Genomic DNA, 25,648 nt, shown 5'->3' on the forward strand with positions numbered 1-25,648 from the left:
CCAAAGGCGCATGCGTAGTTCCTTCCTTTACGCACTACTTTTCTCCTCCCCTCCGCTTGCACTGCGCGTGCGCAGAAGCAGCGGCTGTTCTAAGCCTCCGGTTCATTTGCAGCCCAAGGAGCGGCGGAGGTGGACGTAGGGAGGCAATCATGGTTCTCGACTTGGACCTCTTCCGCGCAGACAAAGGCGGCGACCCGGAGCTGGTGCGCGAGACGCAGCGCAAGCGCTACAAGGACCCTGGCCTCGTGGACGCCCTGGTGGAAGCCGACGGGGCCTGGAGGAGATGTAGGTGGCTGTCGCGGGGGTGATCGAGGGCGCATGCGCGCTGCGCGGTTGCTGATTGGATGAGAGGGGGAATCGGGGAGGTATAAAAGACGCGGCCGCGCTGTCGCGAGCATGTCATTCGCTGAAGGGAGGCAGTGAGGGGGGATGGTTGGTCACCTCCAGGGCGCGTCCCTCAGGGTCTCCCTCGTTTCCGACGTGCGTGTTATACCCGTGTCAGTCACGTCTGAAACGAAGCCCCATTTGCGTGTCCTGCCTGTTCCTTTCCATTTTGACTGAACGCGACTACAGCCCCCTCACAAAAAAGGCAGCCTCCCTTCATAGCCCAACCAATCTTAAGCAAGTCACACTCTCTCAGCTTCAGAGGATGGCAATGGCGAACCCCCCTCTGAGGAAACTTGCCCAGGAAAACCAATAATAGGGTTGCCTTGGGGTCGCCATAAATAGAAAATGACTTGAAAGCAATCAACATGGAATACACACACAGGCCTCTGCCTTAGGGAATCCTGGGGTTTGTAGTTTTACAAGGTCTTTAGCTTCTTGTGCCCACGAATGCTGGTGCCTGGCAGAATTAGCAATCCCAGGATTGTGTAGGATGGGAGTCACGGCAGTTAAAGTGGCATCAAAACTGCATCCCTGTGGGCCCTTGGGGTATCTGTATCCATGGATGCTCAAGTCCCATTAAATACAATGGTACAGTATAGTGAAACAGTGTCCCATATGTAAGAGCAAAATCAAGGTTTGCTTTTTGGAATAAACGCACAAACACAGAGTGGGCTCTTGGTATCTGCTGGGGTTTGGCTCCAGGAAACCCACCTCCCCCCATGGATACCAAAATCCTTGGAGGCTCAAGTCCCATTAAATGCATTAAATGGTTGCATCTGTGGATAAAACATCCATGGATATATGCCCCATTAAATACAGATGCATAGTAAAATGGTGTCTCTTATATAAAATGGCAAAATCAAGGTTTACTTTTTGGAATTTGTATCTTTTTGGTTGAATCTGTGGATAAAAAAATCTGTGGGTGTGAAGGACTGATGGTATGTCTATACACACCCACATAGTCAGCCCTCCATATCCACCATTTCTTTATTCACGGGTTCAACCATCCTTGGCTTGAAAATATTCCAAAAAGATATAAATTCCAAAAAGCAAACCTTGATTTTTGCTATTTTATGTAAGGGACACCATTTCACTATGCCTTTGCATTTGGTGGTACTTGAGCATCCACGGATTTTGATATCCGGGGGGGGGCCTGGAACAAAACACCAGCGGATACCAAGGGCCCACTGTACTGAATATTTTCGAGCTGTGGATGGTTGAATCCATGTAAAAAGAGGGCTGACTGTATTTCTGCAGGGTAAATCCAGTTGATGGCTACTAAGCCAGACGGGTTTGGAAAGAGAAATTGGGCCGCTTTCAGGAAGCACTGCAGCATCCAGGGACGCTGGTTTTGATGACTGCCTGGTTATGCTTCAGCATCAGTGGCAGAGTGTGGTCCTCAGACTGCCAGTAGCTAGGAGACATAATGATCTTGGTCTTGTGTCCCTAATTGTGGGCTTCTGGCAAAGGTTCGTCAATGAGCAATGTGGAAAGTAGGATACTGGGATAAATAGAGATTTAAGGCTGCATCTATACTGCAGAATTAACGCAGTTTGACACTGCTTTAACTGCCATGGCTTGATGCTATGGAAGTCTGGGGTTTGTAGTTTTGTGAAATGTTTGGCCTTCTCTGTCAGAGAGCTCCCATGCCACACAAACTACAAATCCTACGATTTCAGAGAATGAAACCATGACAGTTAAAGTGACTGCATTAATGCTGCAGTGTGGCACCAGCCTCAGTCTGATATGTTAGGGTGGTTGTGTCTTTTCCTTTCTCAGAGGTCACAACCCAGACTCTGTACTCTCCCCCTTTTTAGCTCTAATTGTGGGTTGGAAGGACTCAGGCTCTGGGGAAAACTGGAAATTTCTTCCTGCTGTCTCCAGGCCCTGAGCCAAGATGATTTTTGAGGAATTCGAGTGTCATCCCTTCAGAAAGTTTTCGCATGCTTCCATTTCTGCCCTGAACTCACATGGAGCATGCTGTTTTCCTGGTAGGGTTTGCTTCCTACTGTAAGGGTGAGCAACCCTTTAATTGTATGAAAATGATTCTGATCAAATTAGTCCTTCTCTTAACCCTACCCTATTTTAGTGAGATATTATCCAGCATTTCACTACTGCATTGCCCTTTAAATTGATGGGGCTATTTGGCAGGATGTATTTCAGGCACTGCTGCTGCTTTGTCTGATGCAATCCTGCTGTAACTATCGTCATAGCCATAGAAAGTGATTCATAGGTGTGGTGGATCAGCTGTAGTAGAGATTCATTTTCTCTGTGACAGTGCTGCCTTATTTCTCTAAGAGGTGGCTATGTTTTCCTGCTGAAGTATTTTTTTTTAAGCCAAGGTTTGGTTTAGCTGTAGGAGATGTTACAAAATGTGAAAAATATAAGTAGATGAGTCTGTCACTTCAACTGTCTTACATAACTACTATCCACTCTGAATTGGATGAAGGTTTGATATAATACTACTGTGTCAGATTTTCTCTCATGGTCTGAGATTACACTCTGTCCAGTTAGCAGGAGGGGCAGAAAGTGGGGAAAGGAACCTCAAAACAATTTATGAAGTTAGTTGACATAGTGAAATGGATATAGCAGCTACATACAGGGGTCTCCCCACATTTGCTGGGGTTAGGCGTGAAAGACCCCCATGAATGTGGGAAAACCACAAATAAAAAACACTGTTCTTTTTACCTAAGAGTCCAGCTCTCTAGGAATTTCCAGGTCTTCCAGTGCAACTCTGTGATCAACATCTGCCATGGATCATAGAACCATGCTAGAGGACCTACAAATGCCTAGAAAGGTGTTTTCTATAGGCACTTCTGGGTTCTCCAGCTCAACTCTATGGTCAATTACTGGCAGAGTTGCTCTAGAGGACCTAGAGATTCCTAGATAGAACATATGAATCAAAACCACAAATAATCAAATCCCATGTAAGTCAAAGCCACAAATGTGGAGGGACAACTGTTTATATGCTGAGGAGCTGATTTCTATGGGACTTGGGGAACAGCTAATTTCTTGAACTGGGAGCCCAGAGTGAGTGGGTCGGGTATGTTAAGGTTGTAATTGGTCAGACTGAGAGCATGAACAAAATTTGAGTAACCTTTAAAGAAAAATGCACGCATAGTTTAACCATTTACTTATAAGTTATGTGACTACAATTCCCTTACACAACAATAAGCCTTTATGTATTTGAGTCAAGATGTAATATTCAGAGGCTACATAAAGTGCTGCCATAAAAACTGCAAGGGCTCTTTTTGACTGCTGACTTCATAAAGAAGTCATATAGTAAAGTAGATACAGTTTTAAAATGGACAGACAATAATAATAAAACACAGGAATGCAAATGTTACTACCTGGAACAGCTGGTGAACTGGGGTTAGCATGGAATGGGAGATAAGGGGTGCCCTGAAGTCCCTATTTATGCTTGCAGAAATCACTGTAGACTTACTGTATACACTTGACTATAAATCGACTTCATGTAAATCAAGGACAGATTTTTGGGCCAAAATTATGTCTTATGATATGACCCATGGATAACTCTAGTGTAAAACCTAGGGATATGTAACAAAAGATCTAAAGGATGAAGCAAAGGAAGACAATTCCAAAGAACTTACAACATCCCAGCAGACATCGCTGTTTGTGCTCACACTAAAGACTGGATGGATGACAGAATAGAGGGGAGTCAGTGCTTCCAGGACAGATGAAGAGGCTAGTCCCCCCCCCCTTTTTTTTTTTTTTTTTTTTTGTAAGAGTTAGAATATGGTACTTACATTGACCCATGGATAAGTCGACTCAGGTTTTTGGGGTTAATTCTTTGACTAGAATTTCTAGACATACACATGAATATATACAGTAAATATCCTGGCCATCTCCTTCTGTTCTGAATACAAGGTGCTTGTGATGGTATTCCAAGCCTGAACAATTTTGGATCTTGATTCCTCTCCCCATAAATTCATGCTGAAGGACTAAGATTTGCTATAGAGGCCCTCCTTTGTGATCTATCAGTGTGAGCAATATGCTGGGGCAGACACAGGAGAAGGCCTTTTCTGTGTGGTGCCTCATTGTGGAACGCCCTCCTCTTGGATGCCTGATTGGCATCAACACTGGCTTCATTTCAGCACCAAGTAAAAAGGTGTCCTTTTGCTAAAGCCTTTGGGACCTCATTGCATTATCACAAAATGTATGTGCTTGTAGTATGTGTACGCACTTTAAAACCCTTTAACCCAGTGGTTCCCAAACTTTGGTTCCCCAGATGTTTTGAGACTTCAGCTCTCAGAAGCCCCAGCCATGTTGGTTAGCTGTCAGAAATTCTGGGAGGTGAAGTCCAGAACATCTGGGTCACCAAAATTTGGGAATCACTGCTTTAACCTCTTAACCTGTTAAATTGCTTAATATGCCTTTAGTCTATTTAAATTATTTTTATTGTTTTAAATTGTTTAAATTTATTTTATTTGTATGCCATAATACTCAGTGGGACGCAAATATTTTCATGTACAGTAGATAAATAAATATGGTGCCAGTGGAGTTATCCTGCTGATAATCTTCAGAATTGGGTATTATAATCCACCTCACAGTTTAAATCAGATGCAGACCTTTTTAATTTTAGTGGGAGCTATTTAGATTTTTTGTTGTTGTTTATTTAGATTTAAGCCCAGAGTCCCACGTTTAATGAATGTGAATAAATGGATTTGAAATCTGTTGGATGTGGTTGCAAATAATTGAACAATGAAATAAGCTTTGTTTGATGGGGGAATAGACTCCAGTGGGGGAAGTAACTTCTATGAATTTGTGAAACAAAAATAAGCAAGAAAGCAGAAACTGGTCCAGCAGTTAATAATATTGTTTAGTGCGCATGTTCTTTTTGTCTTGAGTTGTAAAATAGTGAATTTACATTTCATTTTTCCTGTTTCTCACTATCTGCTGTTTTTCAGAATTAATGCACTTTAATCTGGCTTTAAATCCACAGATATTCAGTAAATGTATGATGCCTTTCTTTCTTTTTTTCACTTTTTTCCCTTACAGGCAGATTCCGTGCAGACAATCTGAATAAACTGAAGAACTTGTGTAGCAGAACTATAGGCGAGAAAATGAAGGTACAATTAATTGAAGTCACAGGTTCTGTTAATTCTTTCAAAGCAACTTTGATGTGTACCATTCTTTTTCTGATTTAAACTGTGCTAGGAAACAGGTAGAGTTTGATTAGAAACATGAAAAGTAGCATCAGAGAAATTCTAGCTGTCACAAATAGAAAGAAGGCATGTTAACAGTGCCTCAAAAGCTATTAATGAGGCAGAATGGTTTGCTCTGCATTCAAATTTATTTCTTCAGAACAGCACATTTTTTCACTTCTATTTAGTTATTCCTGTTTTGGATAGGGATTATGATAACAAATTTTGTCCTGGTAAGGGGCAAAATAGTAGTAATGTACTAACTTTTGTTACAATTTAAGATTAAACTACTGTACTACTTTGTTTAGATTTGTCACTTTTATGTGGCAGAGTTCTTTAGTGGGGATATAAAAAAGATGAAATCATTTTATAGCAGCCATATTCTTTTCAGCTCTGTAGTCTAAAATAGCATCATGCATTTATCCATGGCCATATCTTTCATCGTGGCCAATTTGCTATGCAATCTTACTGGGTGTGGACAGGAGATGTGAAGGCAAATGAACCACCTCAAGCAAAGCCCTGTTAATGCCAATGGATGAAGTGGCGTTTGCTGTGCCATTTCTCTTTAACTAACTTGCTTCCACTTGGGAGAGAGTTAATATCGATGTGTTTAAATATTTATATCCCACCCTATATACAAGGATGTCAGGGTGATGTACAGTAAAAATTTAAAGCCGTTTTAAACAATTTTAACCAAAAATAATAATTTAAACAGACGAAAAGTATATTGAACAATTTAACGCTTCAAACACTAGTTTAAAATCTGTTTAAATGGTGTAACACAATTTAAAAGCGTGTATAAGTACAGATTTGGACAAAATCAGTTAGGTTCCACAAAATTTAGTAAAAACCCATGTTTTTACTTTCTGTCAGTATAACACCAGTGCTGCGCCAGTTGAAGCTCTAAAGCAGATGTAGGCATCTGTGGAAGATGAATGGGCTGCATTGGTTCCCAAGGAGTCCTTGGATTATTGCATCTCTTTCCCCCCCCCCCACTGTACCCCTCTGTAAAAAAGGCCCCCAAATGCCACTACATCCTCTAGAGGGCATGTAGGGCACTTTTGCCATGATTTAGGCCAGGACATTTTTTTCTTTAAACCACAGGAAGTTTTCGTTTCCTTTTTTTTTTAAAAGCTTTTTCTGGACCTTGATTGATTCAATGTCCCTGGAGATCACAAAAATAATCTTGCGGGTCACATGCTGCTTGCAGGCTGCACTTTGCCCACTCCTGCTCTAAGGGGAGTTCATTCACATCTGTGCCAGGTCTAGGGCTGCTGTATATTTGCCATTGCTTTGAAGGTGTATTAAGGGAAAGGGATCCACAGGTACTCCTACCACATCTCTTCTTTCCCCTTTCTAATGTGTTGAATTCAAACTGTCCATTGAACTTTCTGTGAGGGGAGGAGGCATCCAAAACACAGATCTTTCATCTCCCCACCTCTCCAAATGTTTTTGCATGGACCATAGAATTGCATCCTCAGTTTTGGTAAAATCGTTGGAAGGAAGAGAGGAAAATAATAGCAGTTTGTTTTATAGCATTTTAATAATAGAATTTTCTGCTACTTTTTTAAAAACTAGAACCATTGTTCTCAGAACATGGGCCAAGATTGTCATGTAGGCTGTTATGTTTGTACATTATTTCTTGATAAATTGATTACTGTTTTTGTTTTGTTTTTGGTATTTGTATATTTTCATATATAGAAAAAAGAGCCAGTAGGAAATGATGACTGTATACCAGAAAATGCACAAAATCTTGATGAACTCACAGGAGACATCTTAGCAGTAAGTTATTTTCCACTAGTTTTTTGTTTATCCCGTGGCTTCTATTGTATTTGTGAGTGGATTTCCCCCCTCGTCAACATCTTTCTCTTGTATGGGTTACATTTGGGATAGGCATATGTGGGTGGACTTAGAATTTTTTTTTAATTACTCTTTTGTTAACTTTAGTTGTTCAATTATTCCTTGATCATCTTTAGCTGAGGTCATTTTTTTTTACTGCACATATATTTTTGATCATAAAAAGATAATTATATGGTCCTTTTAATTCTCCCTCTCTGTACAAGGCAGGTTGGACTTCAGTCAGGCAAATATCAGAAATGAAAATATTTCTTCTTAAATAGGCTTTAACCTTAACAGATTGGGATAGGGTGACATGTAATTAGGTGTGCTATGTTTAATATAGAATATATCTTTCATTTAAAAATATATATATTTAAAAGTAGTATTGTAATTTGATTAATGGCTTAATGCATTTTAAACCTTTTTACTACATACTGTTTTAGCTATTTTTGTTAACAATGTAAGTTACTTTGATTCTCACCTGGGAGAAAGGCAGAATATGAATGAGTTAATTAAATAAATATTTTTAAAATGTTTTTCCATAAGCCTTGATGCATGTTCTTCATTTTTCCCTGTACTGGTGTTGAATTTTTAAAATCCCCAAATCTACAGAGATTTGGTCATTGATCTTCTATGTTTGTGCTTTGTTTGGCGCTTGGACTTGATAAGAGATACAGCTGTGTAATGTCTACCATTGATTTAATTTTAGCTACCATTTGGCAAGCATACTTGCCAAGAATATGTGAATTTTGTTCTATATATCTCTGTGTATACTCTGAGGGTATCATCTATAATCATTAGAGAAATTACTGAACAAATGAAAAATCTGAGGCTTTCAATTTTGGCCTGTTTCTCTGCATAATATTATTTTCTGTGACGCCCACTAACCATAAAGTATCATCCACCAAGTGATGATTTTTTAGGTTGCAAAAAGCATAAGGGTGACAGCTTCCTCAGCTCTCTCATGGGCTGCAGGGCATAGCATACAATGACACAATCTTAGGGGGGGAAATCAATTTATCTAGACTCTACAGGATGTTAGTGTACACTGAAAGATTTTTGAATTTACCAGCTTGTAATTTGTCATGCTGTAGTGGTTTGCCATGATGCTTGTTTCAGTGCCCATTTTTATGAATTTAATAAATAAAGCTCTAAGTTTTGCAAAAAACACAGAAATCTTTGTGGGACACAGTACCAAAAATAGCTCAGTAAAAGCTGCCCGTGCTAATTAGGCACCGACTGTTGAGGTGGGTAGAAAACTGAAAAGAAGGGTGCTGAAATGGAATATCAGATGAGGCTGTGATTGTCTGAAATCTTAAACATTTTATTGCCAATTTTACATTTTTTCAAAATTCATAACTACTGGATGAACTGACATACTGTGTTTGTACAAATGTAAACTAGAGAATACCATAGACGGCCCTTTCTGGACTTTATTTGTGACTTGAGTAACTCATTTGAATTAGAAGCTTAATCAACCATTTTATTTTGTGCCCCTAGATAAAGGCTGCGCAGTGTCATGTCTGGAAAAATGTAAGGTTTTCCATATGTGAACCACAGATCTTTGCTTAGTTTGTGTTAGTGACAAACTAGGTGTTCCCCTTTTTCTGCGCTTCAGAGTATCAGAATAGGCTTGTAGTGATGTTAAATTCTCAGCTGAAAGGTACAACTGTAGCTAGTAGAAATATAGGCCCGTTCCGCACAGGCATAAAGTACATCCCCAGGACGTACTAGGGTTAGGAAAGGGGGTGCTTTACGCACACCCCTAACCCTAGTATGTCCTGGGGATGTACAAAATGGCGACGCCCATTCTACACGGACGCTGCCATCTTGATGTGCGGCGCTAATGACGCTGCGAGTGCGCCATTGGCACCTTGTGATGTCATTAGCGCACCACAACAAGAAACACCATTTTGGCACTTCTTTTTTGCGGCGCCGGAGAGCCTTGCGGTTTGGCCACTGGGGCTCCTCGGCGCCACTAATGGCGGTGGCGGCGGTAGACCGCCGCTTTCAGGTGGTCTGTAACGCGCCCCCGTTATTAAAAACATGTTTTCTTAATTTGCAAGATATTCTTTTTTCTTATTCTCCTTATGTTTTATGACATGCCCAGTGATTCTTTTATGTTTCAGAGTCTTCAGGTAAGCCAAATAAAAAAAGTTCGTCTTCTGATTGATGAAGCAATACTCAAGTGTGATGAAGAGCGCTTGAAGCTGGAAGCAGAGCGGTTTGAGAACCTCCGAGAAATTGGAAATCTCCTTCATCCTTCTGTGCCAATAAGCAATGATGAGGTAGGATCATGTTCCACATCCTTTGTATCAGCATGCATGATTGATAGTGTGTTGTCTTCTGTGTTAAAATGCTGTACTGCCAAAACTGAATTGAGATTATTGAAAAGCGAATACAGTTTTATTACACTGCAGTGTTTCTTGCAGAGTAGGAAGCCACAAATCTAATGGGTCCCCAAGAAATTTATGTAAAGCATTATTAACCCAGTTCTTTGGACAAAAATTCTCCCAGAGTGGCTTATAGATCAATAAAAAGAAAAACTAGACTCTCCCTTTCCTCAAACTTTCAATCTAAAAGACAAGATACAAAAGGGAAAATTGAAAAGAAGAAGAAGAAGTAAAAGCAAACTCTGGCACTAGTTCTTAAGCTACGAAGTCCTTATAACAACCAGCTGAAATAGAAATAGCTCATCTACTAGGGAAGAGACAAATCAAACAGCAGGAGCTCTGTGGACTCTTCCTTCCCTTCTCTTCTCCTTTGCAGATATGTGAAATGCCTGCTATTACATGGAACTTGAGAATGAGCCAGAGGAGCTGGTCTGTCAATACAGTTAGCATCTAGGAAGACAATTTTATTTCAATAATTTTCTTTGGCAGGCCTGAGATAAGGTTGGGCTGGCTAGATTTTGCATTGAAATCGTTACTGTTGTCATGGTGCTGGAGGGTTAGTGCAGAGAAGAAGTGGGAGTTTTGCAGTGCTATTGGCTAGATCGGGCTGCTAGGAATTGCAATCTTAACAATATCTGGAGGGTGGCTCACTCTCAGTCCAATAAACACTTCATGGTCACCAAGTTCTTGTCAAATATTAGTTAGCAAAATACTGAGATTGCTGTCAGGAGCTTCTTACATTCTGTCAGGAGCACCGTAAAGATCAGAAGATGATCAGATCCATGTTTCTTTGGCACCCCACACCCTTTTTAGGGTAGACTAAGAAGATTACCACATGTGGGTGCTTTTGCAGTGTAATTGCACAATTACTTTAGTTACAGTAGTAGCAATAAAGCCATTAAAACACTTATTTCTGCATTATCTTTCAAGAGCACAACAGTCCTTGTTTTGTGATGAATATTTCTGGTCTCTGTTTTCTGCTCAACGTACATGATTCCAGGGTCCAACCCCTTTCTCCCCCTGCTTTCTTCGTGTGTTTTTATTTATCACATATCTAGTGATTCAGGAGTTCCATTCTGTTGTTTTAATTTTGGAATTGGTGAATCTGTGGGTCAGTGGTTTTCAACCTTCCTAATGCCGTGACCCTTTAGTACAGTTCCTCATGTTGTGGTTGACCCCCAACCATCAAATTATTTTCCTAAGACCATCAGAAATATGTGTTTTCCGATGGTCTTAGGTGACCCCTATGAAAGGGTCGTCCGACCCCCAAAGGGGTCGCAACCCACAAGTTGAGAACCGCAGCTGTAGGTAGTAATGCATTGTTTTATCCTGCATCAATGGATCCTGTGAAATGGAAAACCATTTTGGGAGAAATGTATACATAAATAAGCAAAGTAACACCTCACCAAATTTGGTGAAACCAGTATTTTTCTTCACTAAACTGGAAGATCCATGACGTAAAAGAAGCAGGGAAAAATGGGTTCATGACATGCCCACTCACAACATGTCAACCTCGCAATAACACTACAGTAGTGTTAAAGCAATCTGCACCTGCACAATCACATAAATCTAGTGATGTTAAAGGTTATTGATGGGTGTTTCTTGTTAATGCGAAATTTGCAATAATAACAGTATGATATCAGATCAGCAATGGATGAGTGATGATATTATGTGAAAAGAGGAGGAATCATAAATTGTAATTTATTCCATTTCTGTCACTAGCCCCTCACGCAGTAATCTCCTAAATCATCGCTGCAGCCAATGGGATGCCAACCAGAGTGTGCCACAAAGAGATAGCAAAGGCAATGCAGAAAGGCTTCTGGCAAATGCTCCTCTTTGCCAAATATTATGCAAGATTGTGCATGTGAAGAAATTATGCTTCCTTAGAACTGATATAGTTTTCTCTCAGGATGTTCAGCAAAGCTCTAGAATAAAACTTGTTCACCCTTTTTTACCACATATATAGGATGCAGATAATAGAGTGGAGAGGCTGTGGGGAGACTGCACAGTAAAAAAGAAATACTCACATGTGGACTTGGTTGTCATGGTGGATGGATATGAGGGAGAAAAAGGAGCCATCGTAGCTGGAAGCAGGGGCTACTTTCTTAAGGTGAGAACCCTGAACCTTAATGGGACTGAAAAATTGATTCTTTTTAAAATCATTATTGTATTTTGCCCCATTGAGCATAATGGTGAGCAATCACAGAACCATACCCACACCAAAAGAAAAATTGTTTACTGAAATAACAGATACAATGGTGAAAAACAATCTACTTTAATAAAAGCAATGAAAAAATCCTAGAACTCCAAAATATAAAACAGATGCAGTGGTACTCATGTTCTTTAGATCAGCATTTGTTAGGCAACTGACTACTGTGCAAACAGAAGATTGGAATACTAAAGAAGATGTAGAAAGTCTTAAGGACTTCACAGAGCAAGATAATCACTGGTCTGTTCTCCCCTCATTTTTTTTCTTCTGTAGGGCCCTCTGGTTTTTCTAGAGCAAGCTCTTATTCAGTATGCCTTGCAGACATTACTCAGCAAAGGGTACACTCCTGTTTATACCCCCTTCTTCATGAGAAAAGAAGTAATGCAGGAAGTGGCCCAGCTAAGTCAGTTTGATGAAGAACTCTACAAGGTAAGGTTTCAGTAGCACACTGCATCAGCTTGTAGATATATTGTGTATTGTTTATTTTATTATGTAATCATGTGAGATCTTTCTAATATTACCAGCAAATTTTCACCAGGATCATTAACTGTTTTTTGATAGTTGTCCGTAACTTGAAACTTTCACACACTTTTCTAGAAAATAAATGCTTCTGCCATCAGCCAAGCTTAGTTCTAATAATTTGTCAGGAGAAGGATTGTCCAGCTGGTAGGCTGAAGGAGTGTCTAGTGTTGTTCTTGATCATAGGTATCTTGTCATCTCCTTTTCTGACCCACTTCTGAAGTGCCCCTGTCCAGTACTGAAATATTTCGGAGCCTTTGCAAGTTTAACACTAATGGGAGGGTGATGGAGGAACAGATGGTTAGTGAAGTTTCTACATGAGAATAGCATTGATAATAGAAATAGCTAGATAAGGCAGAGATCTCATTCAAATGAAAAGGCCCTTTTTCATATGGGGCAAGGTGCAAGCCTTCTTTCTTTTGGTAGGGAGTTTCACAGCATCCAGGTGGCCACTAAAGAAGCCCTATTCTTTCTGAGAAAGGCCTTTAGTTTGACATAGTAGCCTGTCAGTTTTTTTTGGGGAGAGAGTAGAATTGATTGCTGATGTGTAGGTTAAGAGAGTTGGAAGGCTGGAGAGAGAGATTTATTTACAGCAGAAATGCAGGCATATTATAAGGGGTATGAGCAGTTAAGGCATGGACTGAGTGACCCAATGTCCAAAAATCCTGACCAAGTATCACCTATTATGATATTTTAAATATTTAACAAGATGTGTATTGTTTTTAAATAATAAATAATGGTGCATGCACATGAGTTATTTTTCTGCCTTATTAGACTTATTTTTCTTTTGAAATGAAAATCAGCTAGTGCACATAAGAGTATTTCTATTCTTATCTGAGGTGTTACCTTCATCTGTTTCATAGGTACTTGGCAAAGGAAGTGAGAAGAGTGATGATAATACAGTTGATGAAAAATATCTGATTGCTACATCTGAACAGCCAATTGCAGCTTTGCACAGAGAAGAATGGCTGAAGCCTGAGGATCTACCCATCAAATATGCTGGTCTGTCTACATGTTTCCGTCAGGAAGTTGGTTCACATGGCCGGGATACTAGAGGCATTTTCAGAGTGCACCAGTTTGAAAAGGTAGTGCAGTAGCAGAAGTTTGGAAGATACATCTGGGTACTAATAAAAGGGAAAAGGCTTAGACTTTGTCTTCCCCCATGTGATTAGCAATTGGAGTAGAACTTCAGAAAGAATGTGACACAGTGGCCTGAAGCAGTAGACCCTAGCAGAATAGCATAACTGGCATCTTCTAAAATCTAAGGCCCAGGACAGATGGTCCCAAAGCAGCATGCCGCCGGCAATACTAGGGTTAGGGACCGCGCACCGACCGCATGGTACCTAACCCTAGCTTGGCATGGTGTTGTCCCATCCACATGGGTGCCACCATCTTGGCAAAAGAGACGCGCAGCATATACATGTTGCTGCATGTTGCTTATATTACGAGTGCGCCATTGGCGCACTCGTAATGTCCGTCCAGCGACCCAAAGAGAACCTGTTTTTTCCGGGGTCTTTTTACTCTGGAGGGACACCACGCAGTTTGGTGGCTGCAGCGTCCCTCTGGAGGGAAACAGACTGCCGCCAGCCTGGACTTTCCTGCAGGTATGTATTGGGCCTAAGTTACACTCTTATTCATAGCTGCAAAGGATTGCTTTTCAGTACACTGGTGCCTCGGGATACGAAATGATCGGGTTACGAAATTTCCGGGATACGAAAAAGTTGGATTGGCAAAAACTGTTTCGGGTTACGAAATATTTTTCGGGTTACGAAATTCATTTCGGCGCGAAATTCAAATGCTGCATAGGCTTTCCAGTGCTAACGGAAATTTTCGGGTTACGAAATTTTCGGGTTACAAAAGGAATGGCGGAACAAATTAATTTCGTAACCCGAGGCACCAGTGTATTGGAAGTAGCTGATGCTATAGGTCATCTCAGAGTGACAGGGTGAAATAGTCTTTTGTGCTTCCATTCAGGCTGTTGTTTCAATAGCTTGCATGTTTATTTTGCTTGAAATTGACAAAATAAAATATTATGTTTTCTCTTTGTGCTTTCTTCCCTCTTAAACTTTTCCCATTTTTCTTGACCTTTTCTAGATTGAACAGTTTGTATATGCATCACCTCATGATAACAAGTCTTGGGAGATGTTTGATGAGATGATTGCAACTGCTGAGGAGTTCTATCAATCTCTGGGCATCCCTTACCACATTGTGAATATTGTCTCAGGTAATAATAATAATAATAATAATAATAATAATAATAATAATAATAATAAATAATATTTATTTATATCCCTCCTCTTCCACTTTGAGGATCGAGGCAGGTAACAGCAGAGTTAATACAATATACAACAATAAAAACAAACCCCACAAGACCCCAGCCCAACCCTCCCTCCCAACTATAAAATTAAGCAGTAAAACATAGTTAAAAAGTACATAATACAGCAAAATTAAAAAAAACAAACTGCAAATAAGAAAAATAATAGAGGGGGATTCAAGTGATTCTGGACATTATCAATCAGGGAAGGCCTGCTGGAAGAGAAAGGTTTTTGTCGCCTTTTTAAAAGCCTCGAGTGATGATAATTGGCGAATCTCTTCCAGCAGGTCATTTCAAGTTTTTGGGGCAGTGACAGAGAAGGACCTCTGGGAAGTCACCGCCAGTCTGGTCTTTTAAGATTGTAAGAGGTTTTTCCCAGAGGATCGGAGTGTACGGGAAGAATTGTATGGGAGGAGGCGTTCCTTCAAGTAAACTGGACCCAGGCCATGTAGGGCTTTATAGGTGATAACCAACACCTTGTACTGTGCCCAGAAGCTAATAGGCAGCCAATGTAGTGATTTTAAATAGGTGTAATATGGTCGAACTTGGATTTTCCGGTGACCAGTCTGGCTGCCATGTTTTGTATCAATTGGAGCTTCCGGATGTGGCACAAAGGTTGCCCCATGTAGAGCGCATTGCAGAAATCAAGACGAGAGGTTACTAGAGCATGTACAACCGTTTCTAGGTCCCGCTACTCCAGGTAGGAGTGCAACTGGTAAATATACATCCCTAAGTTGTTTATAATTCAGAACACGGAGAAGAATCCAGAGTAGAGCTGAACACTGGAGGAGCAAAACTGCTGCATTCCAAGCCCTTCTTGTTTACACTGGCCAGGGCAGAAGTTGTTTGTTTGGTATTTTTTCATGCTTCAAGCTCCAGTCTTACATAAATATTGGGCCCAGAACAGAACAGGGGAACAGAACTGCTTTGGATATGAAAGGCACATCCTTCTACCTGTTAAATGCTCCTCTGGGAGTCTTTCTACCAGCTCCTATTAGTGGTTGAACTACCGGTGGGAGCTTGCAGTCTACCCCATCACAGCAGGTTCTCTTACCACAGCAGAGTACATCTCACTTCCTACTACTAGTCTGCCTAAAAAGTGCAACCAAGATCCAATCCTGACCCTTTCCATTCATCAACATTAGGGATTATATTGTATGCTTGAGTCTATATGGAGCTCACTCTCTAAAAAGTACTCAATGCCCAGCATTGTAGCCTTAATGACTAGTGATTTTTTATCTTAATGCATTTATTCTGTGCCTGCAAGGCAGTAGTAGGTCTGTTTCCAAACATGTAGGCAGTTCCTATGTTTAGTCTGCAGACTGATTCTGTTACAGAAGTGATTTTTTCTTTCTGTCACTCTTGTTTTTATTTTAATTTCTGAATTAGTAGTGGTGGGGAGATGTGTCTTCTAGGTACCCATTTTACCATACTGAAACAATGTCTGAGTGCTGCATCCTGGCATTACAGGTTCCTTGAATCATGCTGCCAGTAAAAAGCTGGATCTGGAGGCCTGGTTCCCAGGTTCAGGAGCTTTTCGTGAACTCGTTTCCTGCTCAAACTGCACTGATTACCAGGCACGAAGGCTACGGATCCGCTATGGTCAAACCAAGAAGATGATGGACAAAGTAGGTTGCATTTTATATTTTGGAGTTAAAATGCTCCCAGAGTTTCACCCCCAGTATCCTCATCTTCCAATCTATACTTTATTTTTCCTTGGCTTCTTCGGGAACTGTTGCTATTTACCTACTGAAACATTTAAGGAAATAACCTTGTTTTGCCACAGCATGATTTATTTTAAAATCTTGCATTTCAGATGGCTACTGCAAAGATTGTAACTCTGAATTCTTGTTATGGAGATAACTTAGAAATGTTTGACTTTTCCCCAAAGATATGCCCAGTTTGAGAATGGTCTACTCATGCATTAAATCCTCTAGCTTACCTAGGACTCAAACAGACAGGCCAAAATAAAGCTGCTTCGTGTCGCTTTGGAGGTATGCGGTTTAAATGACACACACATCTTAAGAGGCCACAAGCTGTGCCAAAGCTGTGCTCCAGTCCTTAGGACGGGAGCATGGCTTTGGTGTGGCTTCCAGCCTCTAAGGACACATGCATAATTTAAACAGCATATCTCTAAAGTGACACGAAGCAGCTTTATTTTGGCCTGTCTGTTCGGGCCTCTAGATAACTCACAGCTCTTTATTTAGTAAACAAAAATATTCTCTCAAAGTATTCTCTCTATGAAAACAATGAACAAAGATTAGATTTTTCTTACTTATACCATCATTTTAAGGTCAATATGGGCATTTCAAATCAATATGGGCATTTTGTGGGGGCCCAGTTGTACTTCAACTGCATTTTCCATCAGCCTTAGCAAGTATATCCATTTTTAAAATTATTATTATTATTATTATTATTATTATTGATATAGCGCTTTAGATTTACACAGCACTGTACATACAAACAATAAAATTGATAAAAATGAAACCTGCCAATGGCGTACATTATACAAAATACATTTAAACAATAGATAATAATACAAGATAGATTTAGATAAAATAAGCAGGCAACAAATTAAAAACATCAAGTATCAAATCAAATATCAGATAACTGTCAGATAAACAATCACACAATGCTTGGGAATTCTTCCCTGAACAACATACAGTGGACCCTTGTTATACGCTGGGGTTTGGTTCCAAGATCCCCTGTGTATAACAAAATCTGTGTATGCTCAAGTCCCATTAAACATAATGACATAGCAAAATGGTGTCCCTTATAAAAAATGGAAAATCAAGGTTTGATATTTGAAATTTATACTTTTTAAAAACCTTTTTCAAACAGTGTATGCTTGAATCCGTATATAAAAAATCTGTGTATAAGAAGGGCCAACTGTAGTCTTCAACTCAGTTTTGAAACTGATTAAAGAAGTGATGACCCACGTGGTTTGTGTGGAAAGATGGTTCCAGGTGTGAGGGGCAGCAAGTGAGAAGGGACAAATCTGGGACGGGGCAGTGGAAATCCTAGGCTGGGACTATATCCAGTGGTAAAAGGACCTGCAGCACTAGAACATCTGGAGTACTAAAAGTTACCCACCCCACTTTAAATCAAGCATCTCTTTAATTTTATTTTTATTATTTAGATGCTCTGTAAAAGTTAGGTTTGCTTTTAAAACAAAGATTAGAGTTTTGTAAAAAAAACCAAAACACATACAAAATGCCTAATTCATTGTGTTCAAATGTATAGATACGAATGTGTTTTAGATGAGTTAGTTAGTCATAAGATGTATTGATTAGTTGTATTGGCATATGTTTAGTCTAAAGGTTAAACCAATCCTTGTGACTGGGGAATAGAATAGGAAATGCTCTTTGGATAAGGTGTTTTAGAGATTATGTTTAGTCTCCTCAAAGGTGTGCTTGGTACTAAGTAATTTGCATAATGGGGGTTTGTTAGAAATGTAATTTTTTTTTCACGTCATAGGTGGAATTTGTACATATGCTCAATGCCACGATGTGTGCTACAACACGCACTATATGTGCAATTCTGGAGAACTATCAGACAGAAGAAGGAATCATTATACCAGAGAAATTAAGGGACTTCATGCCGCCAGGTAGAAAATGGAAATATTTCCGACTACTTTCCATAGTAATCCATAGTTCTTGTCAAGCCATCTTTGTTGTCTGGTGTCTGTGTCCTTCTCTTTTGGACTGTGGTATCCCTTTCAAATCATACAGTAATTGTGAAAGCTTTCTTCTAGCGCCAGGGTGGGTAAGATCCAGGAGACCAGGGGTCAAATTTCTTCTCTGAGAACCCTCTCCAAGTTGCATTGGCCCCAGGAAATAAGTGTCCACTTCTGGTTTTGTAAAAACTCTGTTGGGAAACCTTGGAGGCAAAACCTAGGGCGGAGCATCATATACCATGTGTTGAAGATAATTGTTAGCCCACAAGTTCTCCTTTTTCAGATTTTTTTTAAGCAAGTATGTTGGGGACCTCGGGAGGGGCATGGGGATAGGAAAAATATCCCTGGGAGCTGCATGTGAGCCTCACAATACCCATCCCTGCTTTAGAGCCAAGGATTCTGTAGAGTACTCCATGATCTGTTTTTGTCTATATTAGACTAAGAGAATCCTTTATAATGGCTACTTTTATAGAATCATAAAGTTGCAGAAGCTGTGTTGCCTTTGTTTGAGTGCTTACTACTTATCTGAGGACAGCATTGTCAATTTGGAAGCAGTATATCCAATTCTGGAGAAAGAGATGTTGTCTTAATTGTGGCCTGCTTTGCTAGTTACAGTCATTGACTAGAAATAGTTGAGTACACATCTCTTTGCATTCTCCCTGACCTGCTGGCAACCATACCATACTGTCTCAGTCATCCAACGTGGGACAGAGTGATCAAGATGCCCATGTGTTGGGCAATGAGAATGGAAATTAATAGTACTGTGGTCAGGAAATAGTATTCTTTTTAGTTGCACTGTGGAAGTGTGTCCTGTCTGCTTAATCTGCACTTAATTTTCTTTTTAGGCTTGAAAGAAATGTTAAAATTTGTAAAACCTGCACCTATTGATCAAGAACTTTTCAAGAAGCAAAAGAAACAGCATGAAGGAGGCAAAAAGAAATCCGCTACTGGGGATTGTGCTCTAGAAGGGAAGATGCAAAGCATGGATATGAACAGCACCTGAAAATTTTACAGGAGTTGTAATATTAAGGGCATCAACCAAGGGGTGGGGGCAGCTCCTGGATATGAATTGCTGCTTTGTTTCATTCTTCCTTTTGCCATGGGCAAGTTATTTTTTCCAACTCTGCTTCCACTCTCTGTAGTACAAGAAGATGATACTTGTTATAGTATCTGTATCAGGATCCACAGATGTTTAACTGCACTTTGACTGTGAAACGTAATGCAAGTGCTGAACTTTTCTCCAGCAATATTTTTTGTTATAAATTATGGTCATTATGTTTTATGTCCCAACCCTAGTTGCAAATCTAAGCAGAGGGAACAAAGTCTAGTATCTTCATTTACCAAAAACCACTGCATAACAAGCAGGCAGTTAAAGCAGAGATCAAAAGGGAAAATAAGTATAAGCACTTGTCTAATTTTACTGTTGAGACAGTCTTTGCATTGTCGTAGGATTTTATCATGTTCAGTGGGATTCAGTGAATAAAGCAAATAATTAAGAAATGGAAACTTTTCTGAATTTCTGTTTTGTGACTCTTCTGCATTTCTTGGATCCCTTTAAGAATATTGTTTGCATTTTCTCAAATGTGGAACACAATTTTGTGCACTTGTTTTAGTGAAGGTGATACGGTCTGACAGCCAACAAGCAACAAATTACAATAGGCCCTTGGTGGGATTTTGTTCCAAGACCATCCTGTGGATACCAAAATCTGTGGTTGCTCAAGTCCCATTAAATACATTGCATAGTGAAATTGTGTCCCTTGTATAAAATAGCAAAATCAAGATTTGCTCCCCAGAATTTATATCTGTGGATATGACGGGCAAACTGTGATCTGAAATAAAACTGTGTGATCTTTCAATGTCAATGATATATCAATCATGTATTCTATCATAGATATTCTGTATCTTTAGTTTACCATTATTGCCCATAATTTTATGCACACGTAGCTCACTCAAACCACAGAATCTAATTTGTCCAGCACAAAGGATTCCTGCATTACAGACTATGGTTGATGGTAAACCAGCTCTTTTTCCTCCCATCAGTTTCTGTATAATACTCATATGAAATAATGTAGTAGGGGGAAAATTGTATTTAAAAACTTGGATGGATTAAAATAGATTTTGTAGTTGTATTTTTTAAAATATATTAATTTTTTTTCTGTAAAAGGTAGGCATCCGACCTCTACTCCAAAAAACATAAAATTGAAACAATAAAGGTATTGTGATTTGGCAAAATAGTGATATTTATAACCGTCAGTCAGAATGGATATTCAGTGGCTGTTCTTACTGTTTTGCACCTTCAAGTAATTTCTGACTTATGGTGACCCTATCATGGGGTTTTCTTGGTAGAATTTGTGCAGAGGGGGGTTGCTGTTGCCTCCCTCTGATGCTGAGAGACTGTGACACCACACCACACTGGCTCTTCTATTCTTAGTAGTGAAGCTTTTTAAAAAAAATCCTGTTGACTTTGAAGAGAATAACCCATGCCTTACTTTCACATAGAAATCAGTAGAGCATATGCATGCTTGGATTTCTTATTTTTAATCTCATGAAGAAACATGTCTGCAATAATTGTCAACACTTGTTTCTGAAAAGAGTTGAGTATGCACATCTTTCAAGTGTGTAATCTTGAATAATGTCCTTGGGTGTGTGCAAGATTATAGTATGGTAATATTTACCATATAAAGAAGCATTTTGAACAATTAAGATTTATTAACATAGTAATAAAGAGAACCACAAATTGAACTGCATTCACAATTGTCCATTGCTTTCTTCTGATGTCCACATCTCGGATTATATCGTGGTTATATAAAATCTATGTTCATTTACAAACCAGTAGTTGAAATACATATTTATTAACAGCAAGTAATTTTGTTTTTCCTTCTGAAAATAGATGAATTACACAGTGGGAAAAATGGTTTAAACCAGTGGTTTGTTGTCTCTGTGTTGTGAATTATGGTAAATCAGTGCAAGCATTTTGCATAAGACAGACTCAAATTCTATTACAGGAACTACTGTCCTAAAGAGTCCAGACCTAATACAGTACAAAGCTTCAGTCTCTTTGGCCTGTTACAGACTGCCAAAATAAAGCTGCGTCGGGTCTCTTTGGAGGTACAGTGGTACCTCGGGATACGAAATACCCAGGTTACGAAATTTCCGGGATACGAAAAAATCCCATTGGAAATAATTGTTCCGGGTTACGAATGTTTTTTCGGGTTACGAAAAAAATTTTTGGTGCTTTTCGGCGCTTTTTCGCACGAAACGCGGCTTTTCCCCATTAGCGCCTATGGCAATTCGGCTTACGAAGGCTTTTCGGGTTACGAAAGCGGCCGTGGAACGAATTAATTTCGTAACCCGAGGGAGCAGTGTATGCTATTTAAATGATGCATGGGTCTTAAGAGTCCGGAGGTCACGCCAAAGCCACACTCCATTCCTAAGCACTGGAGTGCAGCTTTGGTGCAGCTTCCGGATTCTTAGGATGCATGCATCATTTAAACAGCATACCTCCAAAGAGACCTGAAGCAGCTTTATTTTGGCAGTCTGTAAAAGGCCTTTGTTGAGTTGAGAATTGGGCTGCCCTCAGCACATTTTAGATCAGGGGGGAAAAATCTGAATCCTTAAAAGCAGTGGAGAAAATCTGTTTGGTCATCTAGACTAATTCCTGTTCTATCAGACACTTTTGTTACCATCTCCTGTACATAACAGTCTCAGGCTGCTTTTGATTGTAGATCATGGAGACCAGAACAGGGACTACAGTCAAGAAATCATAAAAAGACTAAGAATGGGTAGGACAGGTATGAAAGAATTTGAAAATAACCTAAAATTTAAAGATCTACAGCTAAGCATGAAAGTTAGAATTGTACAAGCCAGTTTTCCCCATTGCCGTGTATGTATGTGAGTGCTGGACAGTTAAGAATGAAGATAGGAAGAAAATCAATTCATTTGAGATGTGACACTGGAGCAGAGTGCTGAAAATCCCAATGGACAGCCAAAAAGACAAATGGGGTGGTTGAACACATCAAGCCAGAAATCTCCCTGGAAGCCAAGATGACAAAACTCAGACTGTCGTATTTTGAACACATCATGAGAAGGCATAAGCCATTTGAAAAAACAATAATGCAAAGAAAGATGAGGGGACATAGAAAGAGAAGACCACATGCTAGATGCATGGACTATTAAGGAGGTCACAGGTATGAGTCTGCAGGCTCTAAGCAGAGCAGTGGAGGAGAGGGAGTCTTGGAGATGTCTGATCCACAGGGTAGCCATGGATAGGGATTGACTCAGTGGTTAACAACAACAAATACGAGGGGAACCTTCTTCACCCATGTTACTGCTAGGCAGTGTTTACTGCGTAGATGACATTCTAATGCATGCATGCAGTTTATTTCAAGCCCACCCAAGTCTTAGGTACAGATCAATCAGGCAGCTTTCTCTTCCCTGAAAATGCTGCTCTGTGCAAACATCTGTAGAGTCTAACCTGTGGTTGGGAGTCTACGGAAGAACTAGCTTCTAGCGTGGCCCAGAGAGGTACAGGAAGGCGGGGATGATGATTATTTACATAGCACCAGTAACAGTACATGGCACTTTAACAAGTAATAACAGCCAAAAATAGTTCCCTGTCTTCAGGCTTACAATCTAATTAAGGCCTGACACAAAAGGAAAAGGGAATGGCAGTAAAGGAAATGATTAAGTTCAGCATATAATGGCTCTTTCGTCCCTCCAAGGCCAAGGCGGTGGCAGATGAGATGGAGGGAGGACTTTTAATCTGCTTCTGGACCTAGGCAGGATGGTGCTGTGCCTCCTGCTTTTTTTCTCCCTCCAAAGCCTGGGCAGCAGTTGGGATGGAGGGAGGAACATTCATCTGCTAACCAATAAAGAGGATAAATTTAATGAGATTTAAAGTGAGAATTATGGTAATCACTATTATTGTGCATGGTTAGAGAAGAGCATAGTTAAACATATGCCATAGGTTTAAGAAAAGTTGGTTTTAATAAGCTGAAGAAAAGTGGTAGGCACATCTAGCCATTGGATTCTGACAGTAAAAAGAGCCAAGAATACATAGGAACTATTGAAAGAAGAGTTCTAAAGGCACAATTGCAGACTATTTTAGTGGGAGATGGGAGACAGTTAAAAAGCCTGTGCGACGGCCAAATAAGAATCTGGAGAACTGAAAACAAAAAGGGCAAATAATTGGAAGGAAGGACAGCTCAGCAAAGACAAATAGTCTAGAATTGTAAGGCTGGTGTCAGAAAAGCTAAAGCTCAGAAAGATGTCAACAACAGAAAGCTTTTTTGTTGAGAGGATAGGTAAAGTGCTAACACAAAAGTGCAGTCTCCAAAAAGAAAAGATCCAGGAAGCTACATTCTGATTGTCACTGGTAAATATAATAGAAATTAATTATAAGGAAGCTGTTTTGGAAATACAGTATGAGATATCCAGCCTAGCAGAGGTCCCCATGGATTTGTTTGTAAATTTCACAGACAAGTTTTATCCTGTTTGTTTCACCTTGAGTTTTGTGGACTGTGTCCTCTGGATATACAGTCGGCCCTCTGTTTTCACAGGGGATCTGTTCTGGACCCCGCCAGTACGTGAAAATGGAAATTCACTGATATTCAAGCCCCATAGGTTTGAATGGGGCATGTACCTGGGGGTACGCCCCATTGAAAACAATGGAGGTTGCCCCTTCATGAATATTCAAGACCATGGATCTCAAGTCCACAGGAGCAGAGAGGCTGTAGTTCATTTTGGTTTTAACAAAGTATTTAACAAATTCACAATATTTTAATAAATAATTTGGTGTAATGTAGACTAGGTTCTAGTTTGCAATGAACCATAAAAATCACTGGATGGCCTTGACGCAGACACTAACCTACCTCACATTGTTGTTGTGTAAATAAAATGTCCAAAAAAGGGGGGGGGGGCTGCCACCCGCCCAAAGCAAAAAGATTCTTCTGGGCTCTTGAACTTCCAGACTGTCTATAAAGGCAATATTGGACTCACCTTTGCACCATCTGAAATTCCTGTCCATCTTCTAGTCTTTAGGAAAACAGCTATTAAAATGCAAGCATCTTTTTCACACAAGAAAGCTTGATATATGCTGTGTTGTTGCCAGTTGGTGGCAACAGAGACAAGCATTTCTCCAGCAATGTTTTTATGCATCCAAAATAGAAAGGAGGCTGTTTTGGCCTATAATCAAATATATATATATATGACATACTTAACATATCCACTAGAACTAATGAAGATACTGAAAAATGATGGGCAAACTTTTTGTTCTCAAGAATAGTTTTTCAGGCTGGAAGTTAAAGCAGAGAGAAGGGTGAGAGAAAATATAAATGCTGTGCTGTTTCAGATTTAAGGCTTATCTAGGCCAGTATGACAGGTGAAATGCTTCAATGGGAAGCTGACAAATAAGGAGTGCAATAGCAACAGGAGGAACAATACAGGCTCAAACTCAAGGTCTTTTCCTTCAGAATCAGTTCTGTGACTGTTCTATGGCACAGCCATTTGAGATATCTAGAAAGTTTGTCTCTGTCATGGTAGAAAGGATAAGTCAATGTGGGGTGGTTAAAGTTACCTGTGACTACAACATTCAGGTGAGGGAAAACGGGAAAGCAAGGTTGAGATGAATTCACAAAGTCTGCATCAAATTTAAGCTGTTGGAGTCAACTGCATCTAATAATTCCAGGACAAAGGTGTGGGTGAGGGAGTCAGGCTGCACATGTTAACAATGTAAATGTCAGTATTCAACCCATCTCTTTAAAGCAAAAACTACACTTTCTGTGTTATCAAAGAACTGGGAGAAGTTCTTGGTTGCTGAGGTGCTCCTCCTCTTTATGCAGGCAAGCAGCTAAGACTACACTCTGGGCCAATTGCCTTCTTTACTTGCTGGTGCCTTTGCTCAAGCATGTCTTCTTTTCCATCACTGGAGTTCCAGTCCAGCCCTGCCCTTTTTTTGCAGTAAGAGAGACTGGCTAAAAATCTTTAATTGTTTGTAACATGCAATTTTATATATTCTGAATTTCTTTGAAATTCACTGGTATTTACAATGGATGTCAAAAACAATTGACAAATAATAATCCTACTGAGAAAGACAAAAACATATGCAACATAGTTGGGCCCTTGAACTCCTTACAGACTGTTGGGCTC

The 25,648-nt window shown here is 39.9% G+C and overlaps 1 protein-coding gene across 1 annotated transcript; it reads left to right on the top strand.

The window, feature by feature from the left end:
• The first annotated feature begins 48 nt into the window (after nucleotides 1-48).
• On the top strand, nucleotides 49-20,002 carry SARS1 (seryl-tRNA synthetase 1). The gene is made up of 11 exons (XM_042462762.1): nucleotides 49-285; nucleotides 5,407-5,477; nucleotides 7,254-7,334; nucleotides 9,521-9,679; nucleotides 11,751-11,894; nucleotides 12,267-12,422; nucleotides 13,376-13,597; nucleotides 14,607-14,736; nucleotides 16,297-16,454; nucleotides 18,304-18,433; nucleotides 19,348-20,002. The coding sequence occupies exons 1-11, from the start codon at nucleotides 150-152 to the stop codon at nucleotides 19,503-19,505; spliced, it is 1,545 nt and encodes a 514-aa protein (XP_042318696.1). The 5' UTR covers nucleotides 49-149; the 3' UTR covers nucleotides 19,506-20,002.
• Nucleotides 20,003-25,648: the final 5,646 nt, after the last annotated feature.

The sequence above is a fragment of the Sceloporus undulatus genome, chromosome 4 (assembly GCF_019175285.1).
Source record: "Sceloporus undulatus isolate JIND9_A2432 ecotype Alabama chromosome 4, SceUnd_v1.1, whole genome shotgun sequence".
Lineage (NCBI taxonomy): Eukaryota > Metazoa > Chordata > Lepidosauria > Squamata > Phrynosomatidae > Sceloporus > Sceloporus undulatus.